Source organism: Ornithodoros turicata, unplaced genomic scaffold (assembly GCF_037126465.1).
Source record: "Ornithodoros turicata isolate Travis unplaced genomic scaffold, ASM3712646v1 ctg00000864.1, whole genome shotgun sequence".
NCBI lineage: Eukaryota > Metazoa > Arthropoda > Arachnida > Ixodida > Argasidae > Ornithodoros > Ornithodoros turicata.
In genome coordinates, this window is record NW_026999408.1 from 223,544 (window position 1) to 248,958 (window position 25,415).

At 44.6% G+C, this 25,415-nt stretch overlaps 1 protein-coding gene across 3 annotated transcripts; it reads left to right on the top strand.

The window, feature by feature from the left end:
- LOC135375469 (ubiquitin carboxyl-terminal hydrolase 25-like) lies at positions 1 to 23,779 on the top strand. Of its 3 annotated transcripts, none has more exons than XM_064608161.1 (18): positions 1 to 387; positions 1,734 to 1,919; positions 3,355 to 3,501; positions 5,244 to 5,410; positions 6,260 to 6,544; positions 6,652 to 6,871; positions 7,777 to 7,904; positions 8,515 to 8,610; positions 10,069 to 10,182; positions 11,130 to 11,284; positions 12,148 to 12,218; positions 13,934 to 14,162; positions 15,462 to 15,640; positions 17,215 to 17,391; positions 19,688 to 19,911; positions 19,978 to 20,176; positions 21,708 to 21,900; positions 23,409 to 23,779. In XM_064608161.1, the coding sequence occupies exons 1-18, from the start codon at positions 346 to 348 to the stop codon at positions 23,588 to 23,590; spliced, it is 2,994 nt and encodes a 997-aa protein (XP_064464231.1). In that variant the 5' UTR covers positions 1 to 345; the 3' UTR covers positions 23,591 to 23,779. The 3 variants fall into 3 exon arrangements, with proteins under 3 accessions (XP_064464231.1, XP_064464233.1, XP_064464232.1); XM_064608163.1 differs by having other exon boundaries at positions 1 to 379; XM_064608162.1 differs by lacking the exon at positions 1 to 387 and adding an exon at positions 954 to 1,168.
- The last annotated feature ends 1,636 nt before the right edge of the window (positions 23,780 to 25,415 follow it).

Consider the following 25,415-nt stretch of genomic DNA (forward strand, 5'->3'; position numbering starts at 1 on the left):
CGTGCCCACATTTGGTGCTGTTCTGGGGGCTGTTGGCAACAATTTATGTCGCGAGGATCGAAGTAACTGGTTCTCGGTTGCAGATAGTTTCGGTTCAAGAATTTGAACTGTTTCGACATGATGTATCGCGCTTCCTTCTGATTTCTGTGTGGTGATGGAACACGACGTGATTTCTGGCGTACTTCAACGTGTGGTCATTGCCGGCCGGACGCTCGGTCTCACCGCTGCCGAACTAGGTTGTACCGGTGGTCTGGAACTATGCCAGCGTTACAGCCTGTCTTAAACGCCGAATACTGGATGCACCTTAGCATATCGTGGCTGGTGAAGTGACTGACAGCCAATATCATGACCGTAGAACAGTCTCCTTTGGATAATCATTGTAAGCAGGTAAGCGTAACGGTTAGGCCTAGTGGAGGTCGGGCGAATGCATGCGATCGTAATCGATGCCCGTCGTATTTTTTCCCCCCACAAGGGTGAAGTTATGCTGAAGATTGTGAAAGACACGAAATATCACAACTAGCACTGATAAACATTAAGTTCGGTTGTCACGCTTCCAGTGCCAATAGCCACTAAATATATGAGGGATTCAGTCGAGCAACGAAATAGTGACGTTTTCCACTAGATAGGCACAGAAATTGACGATATTCCTTCCACAATGTCTTGTTTATCGCAAATGATGCAGAGTAAATAGACGATGTATTGATAAGGACGGAGAAACGCGGATTGAGTAACTGAAGTAGGTGCGGTTTCTGATGTGGAAGGGTTTGTCATTTATAGTTCCCCTCCCTCACTCTCCCCCCGATGTCATACCTGTCGCGGCATACCACAGCCGAAATAGGAAATAGCAATTATTCTCTTCCCGCACAAGAGATCACCTGACACAAAGCCTCGTGTTGACTCATCATGTCTTTAGACGCAGATGCGTTCGCTTTGGTGTGTCCGAAGAAACGACATTTAGATCTATCATCGTAGAACAGGAACTGGGGTCCGCAGCACTAGCCCCTGTACTCTAGCTTCCATACCGGTGTAGTTCCGGTAGTTCCGCGAACTGGGTCTGGTTTTTACGTAGTGGTTGTAAAGCGCTGAAACGTGAATGGAACGCGACGACGTGGTTGTAAAACACTAAAAGGTGAATGGAACGCTTTCAAAGAGACGACGTAAAAGGATGGTACGTGACACGTGTTTCAGGATACAAACTACGACTCACAAGTTGTCGGTGTCGCGTGTACGCTACCCGAGTAAACGCTGTAACATAGTTTGGGCTTTGGGAGAGGAAAATTATAATTACATTTGGCCCAATTCTTTACAATTCGGTAACAAGAACATGTGGACCTCAATATTGTGCTTCGCATAAAAATTTGCACTATTAGTTGTCTGAAGACAGTTCCTTTTCAACCAGTTTGATAGGGGATGTGACAGACCCAAAGAACCCTAGAATGACAGCTCGTGGAAGTTATAGAGCTATTCCATATTCCATGCTACCTCCAAAACTTCACATTCCAAGCATAAGAGTAGCATACACAAATGTTGCTTGTTTCTTTCTTTTTTTTTTCTTCAATGTGCGGCATTTCGAGGTAAAATGCAAGGAGAAAAGCTTCCAATGTTTCAGGTTGAATATGACCATAGTGTGTCACAGTGTGAAACAACTTGAGTAAATTTTTTTGTGGTCATAATAAACGCTGCACACACACACACACATTACCCATCACCCATCAACGGCGTTCTTCTCTTAGCCTCCTCTGGCTGAGCACGAGCAACGGCGTGGGGAAGAGCTAGTCCTGGAGCAGCTGAGAGAAATAACGGGTGTCAAGGATGAGCGGATATTAGGACAGGCTCTGGAAGCAAGTCGCACCCGGTCGGGACGTTATGATCTGTCGCATGCCATCTCTATGTTGGTGGACGAGGAGCCAGCCACCAGGGTGAGAATTGAAAAAGTTTTGAAGATGAAAGAATTAATTAATTAATTTCTTAGGCAACTTGAGGCCTTGTATGTGATTGTCCCCTCTATGTTGTTCCAGCCTCAGAACATCAGTTCTCTCATGAGAAAGTTTTGCTTTGTTGTTCTTACAAAATGCGATGAAAATCATTATGGTTATGGGGGCTGTAAAAGTCAGGTGCCACGGTATTGTACTGGTATACGTTTATTGTATCGTACATTATTGTACCTGAATTGATGGCCTAATTGATGCCAGGGACGGGTCACTCAGAGAGGGTGTCCCAACTGACATGAACGAAGATTTCAAAGAAGGCTGAACACTTTACGCTGATTAAAACAACTGAACGTTGTTAGCAGCCGTGTAGCCTAGTTGCCAGCACCTTTTTCATTGTGCCTAATTGATTAACTAGATAAGATTAATTAGCTAACTCCTAAAATATTGGTTTAATGGCTGAGGTGTCAATTCGAAAGTTGCCTCTGGAAACACCTAACCGAAGTGTTTTTAACAGGGTGTTTGTGTGGCATTTTTCTTATTTTTTATTTTTATTTTATTTTTTCAGTTTGGATATTGTGTATAAACTGTGTAAACGGGGTGGCTACCAACCTGGAAAACTGGGAATTGTCAGGGAATTTTTATGCTACTGGAAAAGTCGGGGAGTCAACTGGGAGTTTGCCAAAAAGGAGATGAAGTCAGGGAAGATTGTAGACAAGTGCTGTGACCATGCACAGCGAAGTGCGAATGCCGATCAGTGGTTGAGTGACCGCGCTGCAGCAGGCGTTGCCGCAAGTAGCAGTTCGCCAATTCGACAAGCTCAGAGGCGGAAAAGCGGGGCAGCCTCACTAATGCTCAACAAATTATCTGTTTTATGAGGGATCTGTATTAAAACATAGCAGCCGGCACCAAGTTCCCTTTTTTTTATTGGTCAGGGAATTTGCTCACAATCGTCAGTTAGAACCTGGAAAAGTCTGGGAATTTCAAGGCTGCAATTTGGTAGACACCCTGGCTTAAAGATACAACATTATGAAATAGTGTTAGAGAAACATAGATACAGAGGCATACAGGACAAGGTGTCCCCCTCTTTTCAATTCTACAATGTCTAAGGGTTCTTCTATTAGTCAGCTGACACGAGTGGTAATTGTGGCCTTTATAATGGAGAAATTAGGGTTGGTGTTGTGTGGTAAGCCTGTACTCTGTAACTTTACATGATAAGGAAGTCATGTTCCTGGACAGGTGTGACATGTGTTATGGTAATTGTGGCTGTTTTACCTTGTATTGAGTAGATCTTCCATTGGCGTCATCCTGCCTACTTCTGTGTCCATGTTTCTTTAGTGATTCTTTAGTTTCATCAGGTTGGATGTTCGCAGACTTGCTCAATTCATCACCTTCAGTGAAGGTAACTGCAGTATTTTTATTGTAGGCACCAGAGGGCTCTGGTGGTGATGCAGTGAATGGTAGTTCACCACAGAAAAGGCCCGCAAAGGTAATTGATTTGACCACTGAAGGAGATGACCTCCAGAAGGCAATTGCTCTCTCTCTTCAAGAGCAGCAGCAACAGCAGCAGCAGGTAGTGCTATCAGTATGTCACAGATTATGACTAGGGCCTGACCTTTTAGGATTATAGCCGATTATGCCCGATATTTACCCCCCCCCCCCCCGCCCCGCCCCGCCCCGCCCCGCCCCTTTTCACGAGGTCGTTAAAAAATATTTCCCGCAAAAGTCGGGCCCTAATTATGATAGGTGTAGCTGTCAGAACAGTGGAGGTTTTCTGGAAAGTAGTTCCAACAAAAATTGTTTTGTTCATTCGAACAGAAAGTCCGGTTAGAAAATCATTCATTGATGAATTTGAGGTTCCAGAAAAGCTTCACTGTCATGACGTATTCGAAAGCGCCACAAGATAGATGAGGGAAGAGACATACATGAGCACTCTTATTCATCTAGTGTGCTTTCAAATACGTATCTCATGTTATACTGACAAGACCAACCTTCGACATTATTCAACTCCACTATCATTTTATTTTGATAAATGAAAAATAGGAAATTGCTTAGCTTTCAAGTGTGTATGTGTCAAGAGTGTATGTGTCTGATGAATGTAGGTATTGTACCTTGTCCAAATAACAGATATTGTCTTTTGTTTCTGCCAATATCCTTCTACGTACTGGATGTTCGGCGAGGACACACTATTTAATTTTTAAAAATAGGCTCACTCACAAAAGTTTTTATCACGCAGTATCGTGGCTTGCGTTCGTGTCGCGCATTAAGTAAACTGACTTTGTTAATTGAAGAAAACTTGACAAATAAAAAAATTATTTGAAGTACCATAGTGTGTGGCAGGAACTTTTATGAGTTTCACCCAGGAGATTGCGAATGATTTGACATGCAACCCATTTGCAAGAACTAAATACCCTCTCTTGCCGTGGTTGTGTAGCTTGTTATTAGATTTGGTATACGTATTTCTGTAACTGAACAGCAACAATTGATTTAGTGATGAATTTACTACATGGATCAGGAACACTGTTTAAGAATGGAGGAAAAAATTTAAAACAAACAAGAAAACAGAGATGATTGTACACAAAACACCCCATGTGGAATCACATCATGAATGCCATTGTTGAACGTAGAAACAGCTGTCAGGTAACACAAGCCAGTGAAATTATAAAACAGAAATCATAACATACTCACTTAAAAAATGACTTTTGTAATGTTTACTGTGTGTTGTTACACAACATTTGTGATGTTCCACCTCTCAACTTTGCACCTGAACTCGTATGGAGTGATGTGTAGTTATGGGGCTGTACTTTTAATTTTAGCTTTTACTTTTAGATTAACCCTTAGATTTATTAGGTGTATTAGATTAGATAAACAGATACATAAATTAGATTAGAGTTATTGTTTATTAGATTTATTATTAGATATGTTCGGTTTGGGAGAAAGAGCTTTGATTCGAAATTTGAGTGCAGAATTTCATATTAGGTTTGGAATTCGATTCAAATTTTACACCTTGCTTCGGTATTCGAAAAATCCAAATATTTATACAATGGCCATTAAAAATGCGTGTAGCATGTTAACCTGGCACATAAACCATAGGATCCAATGCGCATACAGAAAATGACACGTTACCGCCTTTCTGGCATTACTCATATTTTCGATGGCCATTGGTTCGGATGATCACAGACGACTGCTGGTATAACAGCTCGGTATTATATGGCCCTAATTGTGGCCGTATTTCGATTTTTCTAGTATGTGCAGGAAGTTCCCTGGCTGAGCTACTACACTGGTTAATAAGCTAGCGGTGGCAATGTGTTTCAGGTTGTGGGAGTGTCCGTTGAGGAACAGGACATCAGTCGGGCCCTGGAACAGAGCTTGGGCACTAAGCGCAAACGGGGTGAGGCGTGGCAGGACCCTTTAGACCCCCACGAAAGGCGCCGTCAGGGGGACTGGCCCGTGGGGCTGAAAAATATCGGGAACACTTGTTGGTGAGTTATATACTGTGATTATGTAAAGGCCATATTCAAATAAAAGAAAATACCACTTAAGGAGTGCGACTTGTACTTCAAAGCCATATTTTGTGCGTGATGCCAGTAGTGTGATTTCTGCAAATCTTGGCCATCCTGAAAATTGATGGTGTTGGTGTACCCATTAAAAACATTTGACATTCGTTTGCTGTCATACGGCATTTCGCGCTACCTTAGAGTCTTGATTATAATTTAGTAGACCAGGTTTCCCGTCCGCCATGTTTGTTGTCAATGCCGCTGCCCTCCCTTTCCAGCATTCTCGCGCGTGGAGTGTGCTGATTGGTCCAGACCCGCAACTTTCCCGGCATCCTGGCAAAAGTAGAAGCAGTCTCAACCCTCGCGCCACGTTGTTTGACGCCTACGCGGCTTTCCCAGCTGTCGCGGATTGCTGTGTGGACATGAGAAGTTGCCCGGCATTTCCGTCGTCCGCGGCGTTCAGTGTCGTAGTGTGGACGTAGCATTAGCTAAGCAAGCACAACATGTTGGCACGATATTGGACCAATATTGGCCCAATATTGGACCAATATTGGGCCGGTATTGCCAATATTGGGACAACATGTTGCGCTGCTTGGGAGAGACAATGCTGTTACCATCTTAGATTGACTTAGACTTTCAGCCCACTTTGTGTGGAGCAAAGGTTGACCTCCATTCGTGGCTTTCAGAACCAGTTCGGATGCTGGCTCGAATTTGGTGGAAGGTGGCAGCAGTGCCTTTTGAAGCCTTCGTTGCCTGTGTAGTACAAATCAAGTGAAGTTGAGTTGAATTTAGAAATAGATTTGAAGGTGCACATCAATTGTACCACTCTCCTAGGTTCTCTGCAGTGATTCAGTCCCTGTTCCACCTGCGAGCTTTCCGTCGCCTTCTGCTGGCATTTGAACCAGGGGAAGGGGAAAGGCATGAGCTCATGATGGAGCTTCGTAGGCTGTTTGGGTTGCTGGGAGCTACGGAACGCAAGTACGTGGACCCATCTGGTGCCTTGGCTGTCCTGCGGGACGCCCTTCTACCCGGTGCGTCTCCAGACGGCCAGCAGGATGTCTCGGAATTCACGCATAAGCTTCTCGACTGGCTGGAAGACGCTTTTCAAACAGCTCATCGGTAGGGTTCTCGTCAGTGCCTGCGCAGATACTAAAAAACAAAAAAGAACTGCTTTTGCGGGTAGTGTGTAAAGCTTCCGGAACATGAAGTACATTCTTTTTTTGCAGTGAGAGTGAGCAGCAGGACAATCCAATGCTTAACCTTTTCTATGGACGTTACCGAAGCGAGGGCGAGAATGAAGGTCGCACTTTCAGCAATGAGGCAAAATTTGGCCAGTACCCCCTGCAGGTTAATGGCTTCAGCGACATCCACGAGAGTCTCGAGGCAGCTGTCACCCAGGAGTTTGAGTGTGCTGGTAATTCCAGGGGTGGCAAGTCAGGACAGCAGGTAACAAATGCTTACTTTCCTGCATAGTACCAGTAATTTATAGGGCCCTGTGTTTCAGGGTATATCCGGAAAAGCGCTCTTTTTTTATTTTCCACGCAATATCACCCAATTTTACCCTGTTTTACGGTTCCTGGGATCAGACCCGATTTTTACCCCCGATTTTCAAAAACACAACACAGGGCCCTTAACGGTTACGGCCGTAAATGAATACTGTCATTAATGTCTTGCCAGACGCTCAGCAATACGGCCTTTGGGACAAAACTGAGATAGAAGGCCAACAGCGTTCCCGCAAGACAGTTTATGGCATGCCATCGAAACTGCGCAAGCCTCATTACCAAGCGCCATAAGCAGGATTTTGCACATTTAATTCAATTCGAAATAAAACGTTTTTTACGCGACTTAATGTTCTGTCATCTTTTTTTTTTTTTTCAGCGCTTTTCTGATCATTTTTGCACTTTGCTTCGCTATTTATCTCGTCTGTTCAGGTGTTCAGTTTGTAGGGACCTTGAACCACAGCATGCGGCATCGCACTGTGGTGTCTGCACTCGAAAAGTAGGACGCCACTCAAAAAAACTATACAAAGCACTTCAAAGCAGATGTAGTTTGCTGTTGTATTTTCAAAATGCCACCTAAACGTTGTTTTCGTGTGTTTCTTAGTGAGAACGTGACTTCACTACATTACATTCAAGGTTCGCAGACGTGTTTACCAATGTTAACATCATCGGCAAAATGCCTTCAAGGATACTGTCTGGCAGCTTCCCAGAGCTTAAGGTCGCATCTAAGTTACGGCCATTTCTTAATGCCATAAACTTTGCCCGTCTGACATCGGTATAAGGTTAGCTTATAGTCATTAGATAAATGCGCACAGACTTTTTCCTAACATTTGTTACGTTTTTTTATCGTAGAGTTGGTTCACCCGTCTTCCCCCCGTGCTGGTATTTGAGCTGTCGAGGTTCCAGTTCAACCAGGCACTGGGAAAGCCTGAAAAAATTCACCACCGCCTGGACTTTCCTGAGCTCCTTTATATGGATCGGCAAGTGCCTACTTTGTCAGTAGCGGCCTGCAGATACTTGCATAATGTGGATGGCTCTTGCATTGCAACTTGCACCATTCATGGCTGGCTGCACTTTTGAAATGCATTTCTGGGAATGATCATGTTGCAAGCAGTCAAATGCACAATTTTTAAAAGAATGTTTGCGCAGTTCACATTGTAACGTTGGGAGAAATCAGGTTTTACCCAAATCCCTAAATCTGTGATTCGGGGAGTAAATTTGGGGAAGAATCAGGTAAAACACGAAAACGACAGACCCTCATTCTAAATTGATTATAGTAGTTGAATATGCAAATTTTGGGTATGCTCTAGCTTTGTTTTTGTACTATGCAATCTGGTGCTCGTCTGAATTTCAGCTGTGCAACACATTAGAGCTCTTGAGAATCGTACGAATTGTACACTGAATTGTACGAACAGTGGATTCCAGTGCATGTGAGATCAGACTGTCTTAACTTTGGATGGGTTGGCATGCCTCTTAGCAGCAACTGAAAGTGATTGTGACGTCACATTGTGGGAAGAGGTTTGTGTAGCTGGTTGGTGCAAATTATTTTTCGCACGTGCAGCATTCACCTTGCTTTGCTCCGACTTGCAGTTATATGGAATACAATAAGAACATCACACGTAGCAAGCGGGAGGAAGTGCGTCGTCTGCAACAGGAACGGGATCGTTTGCGGAAGCGGCTAGAAAAGTGAGTATTTTTTTGTATCCACGCCATAACACTGCCGTATAATGGAAACGTTTGTCCGTTCACATAACTGCCGGATATTTCTGGGTAAAACCCGGTTTACCCCCGATTGACGTGGCAAGTAATCTGGTTTGACCCAATTTCTACCGGTCAGTTTCGGGTTGGTGTTTTGCGTAGCTTCTGTGTGTGCTTCTGTGGTTACGCTTTGTGGTGGTCTTGTGTTGTCTGAACCACCTCGGCATCATCATGGGCTGAAAAAGGAATAATTTAGAAGAGTGGACGGCGGAACACAACGATCGGGCGATGGCGAAAACTTGCTTGCATGTCGTTTCATACTTCCCCATTGAAGAAGCCGTGTGATCGAATAAAGGCACCTCTCACCTTGGCAAGGCATGCTACGCTCAAGGAGAAGGCGAAAGGAGGGCAGTCATTATTTGACTCTTGATATTGTCAACTCGAAAGGGAGCAAAATGCAGGAAGTGCCATTCACGTCCGTGCTTGTGTTGACGAAAAGTGGAACAAGCCTCGAACAAGCCGATGTGCCCCTTGGAGATTCAGTGTGAAAGCTTTGCCCTGCTGCTAAGGCTATGCCTGGAGGGCATCCGCTTTGTCATAAGCAGCTACTGGATGTGTTAGACAAGCACATGGAGGAGATCCAAGGAAAGGTGCAAAACTAAGCCTTCTTGTCGATGAAGGAGACGACACTATGGGCTGTTCAACAGTAAATCCTGGATAAGTCTTACAGCTTCCATGACAAGTGATTTTAATGTCTGCAAAGAACAGTTTTCTATGGCCACATAATGCAGCGAGCAACTGAAATTGGAGTTTGGACAGCGCCGTGATGATCTTTTGTGCTTGACTACTGGAAAGCTGCATCCAGTACTTGCTTCTGCAGCATTGTCATTGACCCGCCTTCCAAATAGAAGTCCTGACTCAGAACAAAGTTTCAGCATATTGTCCACGAAGAACATCAGTGGATGATGAACACAGCTGAGGAACCCAGAGCACAGCTGATATTGCCAGTGATAGATTGTATACCAGTTATGTTTATACAACACCTTTCCTTTCTGCTTTTTTTTACCCATTTTGGTTGAGGGTGGGCTCCTTCCTTCAAAACCCAGATGAAAAAATTTTCACCTAATTACACCATGTTTTCCTGTCGACAACACCCAATTTCTACAATCTGAATTTTGACAAAAATAAAGCCCGTAAACATTTGGCTCTCATTATACGTTATTATTTTATTGCTGTTATGTTAATTAAACCACCTACAAACATGGCCACATGCAGGTCTTTTTCTTCTGTTTTGTTTTGTCTTATTGCATGCTTGTATTTTACTGTATTGTACTATTTGTTTCAATTGGTTTGAGTTGCCCCAAAGAGTATAATATGTGGAGGAGGACATCACCACTAGTCACTTCCATAACATTTTTGTCTTGAAGTTTGTGGTTATGCTTTCAGGTACATCAATTACGGCTCCGGACCTAAACACGTACCCCTACAAGACGTGCTCCAGTACACCCTCGAGTTCGTCGAGAGCCGAGCAGGTCAAGATGTGGAAATGGGCTCGTCCGTGTAAGATTTGTAGGCATTCTATCTCGAAATAAGATATAAATAGATGATAAAAAGATAAAATAAGAATGAAATAAGAGAAGGTACAGTCAACCCTCGATTTATGGACCTTCGATCTATGAATTTTCTCGTTTTATGAACACTAGCACGGGAAAACTTTTTACGTGCATTTTTCTCTCGTTTTGTGAACCTCGATATTGGAATAATGAACGGAATTTCTGGGAACCATCTAGGAGTTGCCCAGCGTTTTTTGCCCTCAATTTATGAACGGGTCGTTCCGAGGCTAACAAAAACCTTCATAGAGATTATTCGTGGTCTTTTGAATGACGCCTGAACAGACAAAACGTTTTCCGGGTATTGCACCCTCGGTTCTTAACCCCTCGAAATCCGAACAACAAACGGGTTTTTGCAGAAGTGTTCCTGACCTCAATTGATGAATAAGGTGTCTGCTGTCACTCGGAGATTAATAAACGTAGGTTAAAATTCCCAGAGGAAATCAGAGACCAGTTGAGAGCGAATGTGCTGACATCTCCTCTTTCCAAGATTGACACAGCGGAAGGCATGGTCCAAAGCAAAATTAAACTATTTAGTATTGCATGATAAACAGAGTGTGAATGCGCTAACATCTGTTCTTTGTGAGACTGACACAGCAGAAGGCATGGTCGAAAGCAAAATTACACGATATATTGCATTATAAACACAATCCCAACTCTGAAATACTGTTCCATTTGCTCGATAGTACTCACTTAACAGAATTTTCGATTTATGAATCCCTCGATTTATGAACGATTTTTCGGGGGAACCGAGGGTGTTCATAAATCGAGGGTTGACTGTACACGTACTAGTGACTGTACGGATAACCCCAGTATCTCTTGGTTTCTCCCTTGTTCCATTGTGAAAATGAAGGTGGTTTTCTGTCTCAACTGACATTCTACATTTTTTATGCCCAGGCTGCCGCGAGAGCCGCCCGAAAATGCAGCTGAGCCTCGCAGTGCCTCAGGAGACATGTTGCAGCCTACTCCGCGGCATGTGACAGATGCCGAGCTTCGTGTGCTCCAGAGCTGTCTCAGGAGGTGGCACCATGAGGTGGAGAATGACGTTAAAGGTGAAGTTACCTGGCGCATTCTCGTGCATATTCAAGTGGTCATTTCTGTTCTTTATGGGCTCTGCGAATGTCTAAATTCTGTGCAGTTCTGCGCATTAATTCAAACTCAAAGACGATTGAAGATTTGTTCGAATAAAAGCGTAGTTCAAACTAAATAGGCAGATGCTCGGAATAGGAACCTGAAGCGCTGGCAGCACTAGCAGAGCTAGCTGCATCGGAGACACGTCATGGCTCACTAGGCCCTGCTGTACGGTTTCGCGATGCCGGATATATCCTGAGGGTCATTGATGTTCAAAACAGCTCATGGCTAAAAATCTGTTGTACGCATTTGCATTCATATATGCAGTGGCGTCTGCATTTCTATGTTTGCAAAAGCAGCGCTGTATTTAATTAAATTTTAATTTAATTTAATCTAAATTTAATTAAGCAGTGCCAGAATTTAATTTGTGCAAGTTTGATATAAGAGTGAGTGGGCCCCAGCTGCCATGTTTTGCCATCAAGTTGCACTATAGCAAAGTGACGTAGGCAGACGTTAAAAATTAACTGTTTTCTTATTGGTCGGATACGTAAGAAGATGAGCTAAAAAATTTTGATCGTATGGTTAATGTGTACTTCATGCAGGGGCGGATTTAGTGGGGGAAGGAGGGGGTCCGAAATTTCCTGATCCCCCCTCAATTCCAGACTTGAACATAGGGTTCAGTGGTCCAATCCCAGCGTGCACCTGGCACTTGTCCATAGCGGACGCCCCCCCCCCCCCCCTCGGAAAAATCCTAGATCCGCCCCCAACTTCATGTTCACTTCATGTGAACTTGAGTAGCCTGCGTATAATTTCTTATGATGACTCACAATAACCTATGCTACAGAATTACAAGAGGGTGTGCGGCGACTGGATGTGACCATTAGGGAGATCTACAATGATGCCTCCTTGCGCAAGGTGAGCCAAAGGCTGGCTTAAATCTGCGTTTAAACATTACTGCTCAGAAGTTGAATTGCCAAAAAAGACTTGTTGCATGTTTTTGTCCAGTGTTTTTGTCGCCTGCATTTCTTGCTAAACTTTTATCTCTAAATGCCCCCCCCCCCCCCAAAAGTTAAAATATAATGCCCCAAGATATAGCTTATATTTTGCTGCGACCCTATTGGTCCCTATTATGCATGATCTATATTGACTTGTGTAACCACAAATCAATGAAGAGAGTGGGAGCTGCCAAGCATCTGCTCTGGCATCTGTGAACAACGCCATGTGACAACATGCCATTGTGCTGCGTTTGGAAAGTGTGTTGCCATGTGGGATCGTTCCATACTTCGCGGGCTTTCCTTCTAGGCTGGGTGTGTCTAGGCAGATGTTTTTCAAGGCGCTCTACAACTTTCCTATAACTTAAAGGAACTGTAAACTGAATGGCAAACCTGTAGAACCCTTCTAAGCACTCTAAACCCTTCACACTTCAGATGCATAATAGCTCTGCTGTCCATTGAGCATTCTTGCCGCAATCTAATTTCAAAGACAGCTGCGCCAAGCTGAGCTTGCGGACTTCTAGATGCGCCAACCCCGAGACAACAACTACGCCACCTATTGAAAACGCAAGCAACTAGGCAAGCCATCTAAGCGGGGTCCTGTGCATCCCAGAACACAAGGACATAAACTAGACATCTGTATAAATCGCCTGGCTGCGAGGTTTTGCAGACAGCAGCTAGCAAACGACACACTCTGTTTCCAAAAAAGGCCAACAGGTCGTGCAGATCGCACAGATATTTCTCACAGGTTACACCACTAACAGTTTAAGCCAAACTTCTCAAGAGTTGCTGCCGTTCTTCAAAACAGGTCTAATGGTAATTTGCTAAGTAGTAACCTGTCTCAAATGTGTTATGTAGTACTTCAATGTCATGTGATATCTATCCACCATTCCGTGGCCGGCTCCCACTTTGTCCTCTGCGAACATCAAGGATCACCACTGTTCAGTTTCTTGAAGTGTTCAAAATTAAATGGTACGAAAACTATAAAGAACTGAGGGGTGACGACTCGTGTGTGTGATCACACAAGTTCTACAAGATGGTGTCTTGAAACATGGTGGTGATATTCCACTTTACAGTTCCTTTAAGATATCTAGAGTGTCTTATTAATTATGTTTAGAGCCTGAAGGTTTAGGATTTTACCCGATTCTTCCCTGAATTTGCACCCCGAATTGCAGGTTGCCTCTTTAGGGTGAAACCCGATTTTTACCGGGCAAATTGCCCTCACTGGGATGTCTGTAGGAATGCATTAATTTACCTGTTTGACAGAAAAATTCAGTTACATCACCATTTGTACCAAACCACTACAGTTAGTTGAGTAACTGAGCCCGATTTCACCCCGAATTTAGCATACTGGAAGTTTTTTCACCCGAATTCACACGAATTTAGTGCACATGTTTATTTACCCGATTTTTACCCCCGAATTTAGAAAAAAATATTTCCCGAACACTTCAGGCTCTAATTTATGCTCGATTAAGAGACATGAGTGCTACGTACATTTGTTTGGTTCCACTTGTGTAGAGCGGTCCCTCATTTTCAAAACCTTTGTGCTTGTTAGTTTGGACACCCTGTAAATGGAATGGCTCTTTATGTTCCCTGCAATATTTTTTTGGGGGGGTCTTTTGTATCATGGTCCTGCAGGTCGCATACCGGCTTCATGCTGTCCTGGTACACGAAGGACAGGCCGCATCGGGCCACTACTGGGCATTCGTGTGGTGTCCCAAACGATCCGCGTGGCTAAAATTCAACGATGTCACGGTGTCGGAGACCTCCTGGAGCGACCTGCTCAAAGATTCCGTCGGGGGACGTCACTGTGCATCGGCGTATTGCCTCTTCTACGTGGATCGCAGCAACAAGGAACTGTTTGATGGTAATTTTCTAGCTAACATATCTGCATCATATTAGGTCTGGCCTCTGTAGCCTTAACTGTGCATTCACACGAGCGACGTTCCCCGCGGAAGCGGAAGACGCGAGAAACGAAAAGTCCTAGCTTTCTGGTCGCGAGCGCTCAACGTCCAGTGTTCATGTGCACTGCTAACCGCGGGGAATATCCTGCGACACAGCCACAAGATATTGCGTAGCAGACGACAGGAAAGACGCTGACGGTGTCGTCTGCTAAGCGCACAGTACGCCACTCCCGATATTCCGCGCCGTGTGAATGCTCAACACAACACGGGACGGAACTTAGTCTCTGTGAGCAGTTTTTTTTTTTTCCTTTTTCTTCCGCTAGAATCTTCCGTAAGGACGTTGCTCGTGTGAATACACAGTAAGGGTGTGGTGTCCTTTAGAAGTTGGTTCCAAACGTACACTTGAAGTGGGAAGGGGGTGCCCTTTCCTGAACGAATGTCACAAGCCTAGTTCTCACATACGACAACGGCGCACGGCAACGGCGAACGGCACGGCAAATTGCGTCGTTCCGACGCCGTAATGGCGCCGTTCTGGCCGCCGTCTCACGGCAAAAGGAAGTTGAGCCATGCTCAACTTCTGCCGTGCCGTGGTCCCGCCCACATCACATCCAACCAATGAACGGCCCGCACCAATGAAGATGGCGGCTTCTCAGCTTGATGCCGAGAAATTAATTGAACTTGTGAGAAGGTTTCCTTATTTGTATGATTTGTGGCATCCTGATTTTAAGGATACACAGAGAACACGTGCAAGGAGAACACGTGGAAATCCATCTTTGCTCGCCGCGGCTCGTGATGTTCGACATCACGTGAACACGGCAGCACGGCGAGGTGGGGCGACGGCGACACGCACAGCGGCGGCAGCGGCACGTCACCGTTGCTGTTGCCGTGCGCCGTTGTCGTATGTGAGAACTGGACTACAAGCTCCTCTTCAAGGCCACGCAGGTCTGCCGATGTGACGCAAGGAGATGAGGTCTGGTCATTGGCTGCTTCCTCCAGATATTTTTGTAAACATTATTGCGAGGCGCTCGAGGAATAAAACAGGATTATTGAGCCGTATTAAATGTCACTTCCTTGCTCCTTTAAAAATGGGTATTCACGTTACATAAAAGCTGGTGGCAAAATTGGGGTGTGCTGATGTTTGTTGTGGTGCAAAATCTGCAGGCTGTAATTTGAAATGTCATATCACTTTGTGTGTCTTTAGTTTCTTTGTAACTTTAGACAAGTCAGCATTGTAAGTGTGCATAATAATTTGTGGTCTGCAGAGGTGAAAGATGCAGAGCTGGAGCTCCCCGACGACCTTGCACGATACGTGGAGGAGGACAATGCACTGTTCCGCAGCGAAATGGAGCAGTGGGATAGAGAACAAAGGCGCGAGCAGGAACGGTCGCAGGAACAAGAGCACAGCCGAAGTACGAGATCTCATCATACCAGCATCGATACAGTAAGACTTTATTTGCACTTTATACAGTGTTTTCATAACTGGTCTTCTGCATGCCGAAGTTACAGCCCTTGCGATGGAGTGTTTTGAATTTTTTGAAAAATTTTGGGATGGTGCCATATTACCCCGTTAAGTAGAGAACAAAGTGCATAATTGAAAAAAACATTTATCTACTCTACTAGAGGCTCCTCTTTTGGTCTGCAAAATCACTCCAAACGGCCTGCAAATCTCTGCAGAAATGCATTCCTTCAAGACCTATCAAACATGTACATATCATGAAAAAGTTGCCTCACTTGTGATAAATTCTCCAGGATTCTGAAATTTCCTCTGAGGGAAACGGTGGAAATTTTAACCATGCCTTGAGCACTCCTTTAATGTGAAAAAAGGTAGATATTACATCCGATTGTATCCGTTGCATGAATTGAAGTGCATCATGGAAACCTGTAGCAGGAAAGCACATTGGGTACGCTCCCAATGCTTGTATACAGTGAAACCAGCGTATTACGATATTGACGGTAATCGCGAAATCCATCGTTATATGGGATACATCGTTAAACGAGGGATGACGAAAATAGCGTGTCCCGGAAAAGTCGCAAGTCACCCCGCGTGTAGCAAAAGAAACAAACTGATGCTAGAAAAAAACGCGAAGCTGTGTAACATCGCACTGGCTTAGGAAAACAACGATCAGAACTCGTGGAGGGAACCAGGGAGCATAGCAGGACAACTCCTGGCAACACTACACGTCACCATTCCGTAAGTCGGCTTCACCTAACGCCTGCGTGCTTTAGGAGAAGCTCGCTTTAGAACACTGTCGCGCAACTCGCGGGTGGAAAGCACGTGCTAGGCCTTTTGAATCATCTCGCGGATTTGAGCAGCATTGGCCAAATACGGAGACAAAAAAAAGCTTTACCACCTACCTCTTTCACTGACAGTATTGGAAAATGAACAGTTGCCATCTATTTTCTTGCCTCAATTTTTATTTTGGTTTAATTCTTTTGATGTGAATTTCGGATGATACGAATTTCTTCCGCAACCCCGTGAGATTCGTATCATCGAGATTCTACTGTATCTTATCGCGGCGAAAATCGCCGCGAGGTTACGCGCACGAGACAGCGTCCAACGTCGTTATACGAGTACTCGGAACTGCGGTCTCCATCGCTATACGCGGATCGTTTCCCCATAGAAACAGTGTATATTTTTACGGTAAAATCATGAATCATCGTTTTACGAGGGATATCGTTATATGTGATATCGCTATCCGCGGGTTTTACTGTACTTCTGCATGTGTATTTGACCCGGCCATTGGGACCATCATTGGAGTCTTCGCCACAGCCAGTGTTGCAAATCAGTTCCAACAGTTGGGTGCCTAATAAATTTTGCTTGTCTTGTCTGCTGTAACAAAGTTTTGTACACATGCATTTAAGTGCAACAACTGATGTGAGTGGTAGATTTTTAATGCCATATTGCAGTTGCTTTTTGCTGTTGTGGATGTTATCCATTGGTAATCACAGATCTTATAGAACTTGGTCTTAATTTGTCAGTTCTGAAATTGAAGATAGTCTCGTGCTCGTGCGCAGGAAGCTGGGGAGCTCTCTGGGCTAGAGCTGGAGCATGCCCATCTTGTGCTTGGAACTACCCAGAACCGGCTACAACAACTTGGTGGGGAGCCCAAGGCACTTGCTAAGGTTTTGGAACAGGAGGAAGCCCGTTTACAAAGGCTAGCTCGCATGCACAACACCCAACCTTTGTTGCAGGTTCGCCTTTCTTTGCATCAGAGACCTTTTGTTTGCACAACGAAATGCTGTTTATTAAATTATGTGCAGCCACGAAGGCGAGTCATGAATCGACAGGAAAGACCTCTACTGTCATTCCGTCTCATTCTCTGAGCTCTTGTTTCCCAAAGGGCCGGCCTGGAGCTGTCGACCGATTTTCAGACACATGACAAACCATGCGCAAAACCTCATTCAGCGCAGCATTTTAGTTCTTAAGAGAAACTGGAAAAATTCACACCTCTGGTTTTAGTTTTACGGCTACATACGCAATGTGCAATCACACCAGATGTCAGAAGGGTGCAGAACTGAGATGGTCACCGATCGCTGTTTCAGGAATGGTGAAATGTAATCAGCAAGCTTTCTTCTGGAATCTGTTGCTCAGTTGTTAGGAAACAAGGACCGGAATCTAGAGACAGTGACATCATATCAGTGAAAGTGCTGGCTATAAAAATTAGGGGTGTGCGAATCCGAATATTTTAAGTCGAATCGAATGGAGGAAAAAATTCCGAATACCGAATCGAATATTAGTGCAAAATTTACAATATGTGACTTTCGCACTAAAAGTTTCCATTTTGTAGCCCATGGCTTTAGTGCAATTTTTCTGGCATTAACTGTCACAAGAGAGGCATGCAATTCTTCTGCTAAAAGCCCCTACTCTTTAATTTTACATGAGAGTGCTTCCTGCTTTTCAGGTGAGCCTACACTTACTGTAGTACTGGAGTGGTTACCTTCATTTCAAAATTTTATATCAGGCAGTAGCATGTTATACAGATGATGTTGTAATGGTTTCAGACAACCGCAGGCCATTTGTGAAACAAACGAATTGGCATCCCGCCTCAGCTTTGCCATGAACATGAATTTCTTTGCACTCACCCTAGGAAGTTGCACTACTGAAATTTTAGACGTAAAGGACATCTTTAAGACACCCTTCTTGTTCGTGAGATGTAGTCATTATTCGAGAGTCCTAACTTTTTAAAGGCAACCTCACAGACATTAAATCAAAGTCACTCGTCGGCACCGCTAAACTGCATGTGGGAGGGGCGCCACCCCTCCCACAGACGATGTCTACAAAACTAACTTTGGATAATTTTATCTTAAACTAAACACTGTCCCGCAGGTGTTGGTCCTGCAGCAAGGGCAATTTCGTAAAGGAGGCTTCACCTCATGCACGGAGGCATCAGGTGAAGCCCACTTTCGGGTTGCATCGTTCATATTCGTGGAATAGTCGAATATTCGAAAAATCGAATATTGGATATTCGATTCGCGAATCGAATAGTTCGAGCGTTTGATATTCGATTCGAATTCGAGAACTCTAATATTCGCACACCCCTAATAAAATCAATGACCACGCCTTCAGTTCTGACCCCCCCCCCCCCAATGTAATGTGCAGGCTTACATAACTCCCTAAATAAAAAAAAAACAGACTCGTTGCTGATTCTGCCGCATGGATCACACACGCGCATCTCAGATGCCCAAGGCAAGCGACAACGCTCGATTCGCTTTCTGCCCACGCAGTCACCGTCCACTTAAAGTAGCACAGAAGTCATTTTTAACGCCCTGTTTTCTTCCTATAAAACTGTTAAGTAGGCCAGTAAGATGCACCATAGTAAGATGCACCATGCGAAGTAATTCGCACCACAGAGTCATAATTATCGCAAAAATTAAATTTAAAATACGCCGCAAAAAGCGACCGTGTGCGCAACGGTGGTGAAGAGCAGTACCAGCCCGTGATCTGCCTGGAACCTCGTGCTGACACTACAAGGAGAACGCTCACTGATTGGTCTAGAGAAATGTTGTCTGCTACTCCGCTGTCGTCTGCTACTCGGCTGTTCGGGGTTCCGAAAAAGCCTTTCTCCTTGTCGGTAATGCTTCAGCCGCTCCTCCTATCCCCAATTCTCCGGGAAAACTGGCAAAACTGGTTTACGGCGGCAAAGGGACAAGGCGCTGACCTCCACTGACTGGCGAATCAGAACGCGTTCTCCTTATAATATCATCGGTGACGTGGCATCATATATCCTCATCCTCGTTATACCTGGTGTGGCGAGTTAAGGGTGAACGCGTGGAGCCATATTTATGCGAGTTTTTTTTCTGGGAAACAAATTGCACACATCAAAACCTTTCGTGCTATTTGATAAAAATGAGACACACACTTTTATCAGACGTCTTAATCTGAAATTTTTTTGGATGGCCCTCTCTACTCCTTTAAAACCTGCCTTCCTAGTGAAACTACCTTTGTGTGCTTGAGAATAGTACAGTCACAGCAGAACATTGACTGCAGGACGTACGTCTGCAACATCCCGGTGTCTACCTACTCCTGAACGGAGCCAGTAGCGGCCACCTCAAAAGGTTGCTACTGGAGCAGTTCGCCCATCCGGCACTAGAGGACGACGGCCCCCAAGGTCACCACCTGCGGCAAGAGGCGCTCCAGTGCCTCGCCCACCTCAAGCGTCTCCACCCTCAGGATGACCACTACTACCACTGCTGGCACCAGGCTTATTCACGGTACTCCTCCTCCTCCTCCTCCTGTAAATATTACCAGTCCTGCATTTCCAGCCTTCCCTCTCACAGGTTCCGTAAAGTTGCTGCGACATTCGTGGCGGGAGTGGAAGAGCTCTGGGCGGGGCATGCTGCTGTGGCCCTCCCTCTGTTGGTGGACGCTTGGAACCTTAACTTGGAACTGCAGAAGAGCTCTGGGTCTCCCACTGAAAAGCGTCACCTCGCCGTGGACTCGAGGCTACTGACCCACTTCCGCAGGCAGTGCCTCTTGGTAAGTGCGTGGGCCTCTCCCGGTAGGCCGTGAGACTGCATGCCAGTTTTCTCCACCCAAAACACATATACTGAGGTGCAGGTTCTAGAAAGAGGAGAAAGAGAGATGTGCGCATATTTGCATGAGCCCCGTTGATGTACATCTCGGTTGCAATTGAATATATTTTTGTTATTGGCTCAGTTTCCAGCTACAAAAATGGCGGAGGCCCTGGATAAAAAACTACTACACTGTAGCTTGCAAGCATCAGTTTTCTCGCTTTCAAAGAGTAGCACAAGGCGCCCGCAGACAGTTCAAAGTATTTACTGCTGTGCGACAGTAAACTACTAGTGAAATTGTACAACGTAGGAAAACACTACAATTTGGGTACTATTAAAAGGGTTGTAACAGCACCCATACAAACACAGCTGTGTATTTTTGAATGAACATTGTCTTTGTAAAGATAGAAGATGGGCTGGTTCATGATTTAATAATGTTTGTAATCTGCCTGCTATTTGAGAACCTAACAAAATGGGCAGTAAACCATTTACAGTGATTAGTTCAGTCGGCTTTTTAATAGAGCTGTGTGAATTGCAAAATTTCCATTGCGAATAGTTTACGAATATTTCGCTTGCACTGCAAATCAAATTTGAATAATCAGAAAAAAAAACCAATTCGAATAATTTGGAATACCTCATGGTGAAATATTTTTTAGTGTTGTGCTCATTAGATGTTGTTCTGCTCCAAACATGTGAGCCTTTACAAACAGCAAAACATATCGTGAGAGAGATCTGTGCTGTGTATGGTAGACTGCATTGGTTGGATGAACTGCATTGAGAGTTGGTGAACATGTTCCATGCAGCCTTGCTTTGTGTGTATCTCCTCAGTTCTATGTTTAGATTGTGAATTTCCTGTATTTTTTCCTTATTTTCCTTTAATATTTATTTTCCCTTATTTTCCTTCCTTTAATTTCCTGTATTCCTGAATTTTTTGCGCTTAACGCGGCACATTCCATTTCCATCTGTTACTGAACACAGCTCTCAAAGTTACATGTACATGAGCACATTTACTGGAACCTTTAATGCCTAGAGTGTGGTGTTGACCGTGAGCTCACAAAATTTGTAGACTTTTGCGACAGAATATTGTAATCAGTGTAAAGCGTGCTTCACCTAACGCTCGAGAATGATGAGGTGAAGCCGACTTGCAGAATGGAGCTGCACACCAAACGAACAATGGCACTAATGTAAATGCTTCACCTAACTCTTGGATGTAATCAGGCGAAGCCCACTTGCAGAGTGTCGATAGCGATACCTCGTTCCAGCACTATTCGAAAAATATTCGAAAATTTATAATACTGAAAATAGGTTGCAAATACCGTTCGAATAGCATGAAATTTCGTTTCATATTCGAAATTTCGAATATTCACGCCGCTCAACTTTTTAACGAAAACCGTTGAGATACTTTGTTGAATGCAAGATATCTCAGTGTGCATGTAGATCTGCAAGGGGACGCACGTTTTGAATAGCTGTCTCTGTTTCATGCGTCTGTGTTGCAGGAGGTGAACCGGCGTTGTGTGCAGCAATTTGAGTCTGGAAACAGCGATTCACCTGATCCCCTGCAGCTGATGAGCCAGCTGGTGATCCCTTGCATGGCTCCCATGAGCGACCCCAATGCAGACTCTAGTGATGTTGCAGCTGTAGAGGAAGTACGGAATTCTTGGTGTTCAATGCTGGCCCTCAACATGCCTGGTATGACTACTGATTATGAGGAAATTCTTACTCTAGTTGGGTTGGCTAGAAGTTTTTAAAATAAGTGTTTCACTTACACAAGTGTGCATTTACACAACATTCACTTACACAAGTGCGAATTCTGTTGAAGTGTGCATATGATTTCAACGTAATGATCAATATCACACAGCATGGTGCATCACGTGAACTCAAGACGTAAGTTGGTTATAAATGGAGAAAAAGCAACAAATGTGCAACAGAAATTGATAAACTAAAAAATTTGAACTGGTTGAGAGATAAATAAAGTTGTTAAAATAACAGGAGAGTGTACTACAATTACAAAATGCCTGTGAAGTGAGTGCACCACACAAAACACTGATTGCATGCACATGTGTAGATGGAACTTTGTCCTTTAGGGTTAAACAAGTTTTTGCCTACCTGTTTTCACTGTCACACTGGGTTAAGACCAGGAAAGACCCGGAACACCCTGGTGACCAAAGTTTCCAGAGCGCAAACACAGCCATTTATGCAGGCAGGGATGAACGTTAAATATTGTATACAGTCTCCGTCGGATTTTTCGGACTCTGCGGAGATCGCGCAAAAGTCCGAATAATCGAGCAGTCCGAAAAAACAAATTTCGCTTCAAAATAAACGTTACTCAGCCCTAGTAGGCTGGAAAAACTTGTCGATGCCTTCCTAACGCACGTTCAGCTCTGCCTGATAACATCAGCTTCTATTTTCCGAAGCGACATTTCGTCAACGTACACTGTCAGAGGCACCGCCGTCATCAAGTCCGCAAGTTGGCTTCACCTAACGCATGCGTGCTTTAGGTGAAGCTCGCTTTACAGCGCTGTCACGTGACAGACCTCTTCTACTCAGAGGAATGGAAAATGAACAATCATCACTTCCTTTTTTTTTTTCCTCAATATTTTAGTTGATTGATTTCTTTTGATAGGAATTTCGGATGATACCAATGTTTTCCGTCACCCCGAGAGAGAAATGAGCTGGTTGGGCAAACAGAGTCCGAAATGTCGAGCGACTGAGCTGCACGGCGTCCGAAATTGTGGACGTTCTTATGCATCAACACTATGGGACCCGCGGGCCGTTCCGCGAACGAGTCAGAATAATCGAGCATGTCTGAAAAATCGGTCTGCAACTGTATTTACTTGGATAATCTGCACCATTGCAAGCGCCCCCCCTGCGGAGCTTGATGCCTGTGGTGCGGCCTCCGTGTGTGTCCCCCTCGCAACTAGTGGCAACGTCAGTGCATAGACGTGAGAGAATTGAGAGAACCGCTGCAAGCCGGCGGAGATCAATGGTGGGCAATTTTCCGGGTAAAAATCAGGTTTCACCCTAAAGAGGCAACCTTCAATTTGGGGCGCGAATTCGGGGAAGAATCTGGTTTGTCCCTAAAACTTCTGCCTCTATACGTGTATCATGTTCAGTATTCGTTGCACACTTTTTTTGTCAAGTATGCATCACACACATGCCCACATTTTAACCCTACATTCTACGCGTGTTTCCTCCAGCCGACAAGCAAAAGCAGTTGCAGGACTTCCTTAGTGCACTGTTGGAGCCCAATACGGCGGACACCCCCGCACGCCCCCTGGCGCCCGTCGTGCGTAATGCGGACCTCAGTGGAGCCTTTGAGAAAGTGATGCAACGGGTGGTAGCCAGCGGGCAGTGGATGGACAAGGGAACGCCGCTCTAGAGGCTCGTACGTGAGCTCTTATATAACAGTCTTGTGCAAGAAAACGTGCCTTCAGATGAATGGCTCCAATGTGGTGATGCCAAAGGAATCCAGGTTTTACTTTTTTTCTTAGTTTTTACTTTTTTACTTCTAAAGGACACCATGCAAATTCTGCTGTACAAATGTAAATAAAGATTATCTGCTGTTGGAGAGAGTTTAGATTGAAAGACTCAAGTTTTGTATTAGTCTCTTTCACGAACGTTCTACTCATCTACAGTACCCGGCAGAGTTCCTGCAGTGCTGCACCCCCTGCACGGGATAATTTTTTTAAAAATGCAGGCATCGTACAGGACTGTCGCTTCCTCGGCTGTCTGTGGCAGGTGAGTGCAGTATTAGTCGTTAATAGATGACATGGCAGCATGTTGTACCTCTCACTGCTGGAAAATCTTGTTTTAATGTGTGTATTTGGTGTTATGCTGTGGCAACACTGTTAGCCAAGGAATGCATTTCGTAGAAATCTTGTACTTTAGATGCATTATGAAGTAACGAGATGTGACATTTATTTCATGTTGAATCAAAATGTGTCCAGATGGCCTAATGGCAACGCTTCCGTGCAGTATCATTTTGAAAACTCGCCACGAAGTTCACCACGTTGCTATCAATGACAAATTTCCAACCTATCTGTGCATACACCTTTGCACAAAGTAGCAGAAGGCCTGCACTACAGAAGCACTTTTAGTGTTCCTGTTGTTACAGTGCACTTGCATCTGCAATGCAAGAATAGCACTACGATTTTGATCCTGCACCTTACACTGTTGGTGATAAATCACACTGGCATTGCTGTTCTGGCTGTGATAGTTCCTGTGGTTGATAGCTCTGAACATGAAAATGAATAGTGGCAGTTTAATAGTTGCCTAATTTACAACAACACTACATGACAATGAAATTGGCGCTACCAGGTGGGTACACTACAAAACTAGAAAATTCGACAAAGGAACTTAATTGAAAGCTTTGCTTCAGTCCAGTGCCAGAGTGGCAACAGCAATTCTCGGAGAGCTATGGTTTACTTATCGTATTTTTGAACTTTTTTTCGGACTAAATCGTCTTCAGCGTACTAAAGGTTTTCTAGTACACCGCTGAAAGTTCCTTTTGTTGCCGCTCCTGGTGTTCCTGTACTGCACGGAGCAACATTGGCTAACGTTGAAGGTGTCGGGACACTTCCATAGATGTGGTTCATTTCACTATGGACGCATTGTACCGCACGCCAGAATACGGAGGAAAAACGAACCATTCTTCTACGTGTCGTACTTATAGCGAGATGCAGGCCCTGGAACACACTCTCGAGCAAAGTGCAGACGTCACAGAGTTGCGGAGCCGTAGCCGGAGCTCCATTGGGTGCCGCAAACACGTGACTTCTCGTGCGCTGCCTCACTGACGGCAGGGGCGGCGACGAGGCCTGTGATGTCAGAGCCGCATTAGTTTCGATATTCGCTGTCTTTTACTGTACGTTTACCATATTTTACGTCTACATGGGGCAACGTATACATGGGTTTTTGCTGCAATGACATCTACATAGCAGTATGTACCTGCTAAAGGAAATTTAGGACGGCATTGCACTTTATTGGCCCTTTACAGGAGAGTAAGAAACGGGAAATGCCTGTGTGTGAATGGGACGGGCAATCAGATCAGGCCCGTTTTCTCGGTTTGGGATTTTTCGACTTATCCCCTTACTGCATACAGAGGTTCAATTTTCGACGTTTGCCAAACCGTAGGCCAAACGCAATGCCGTTTGTTCGTATGGTTTCGGTTACGATGTCTTCGGCTAAGGATCCGTGTCATATAAAAT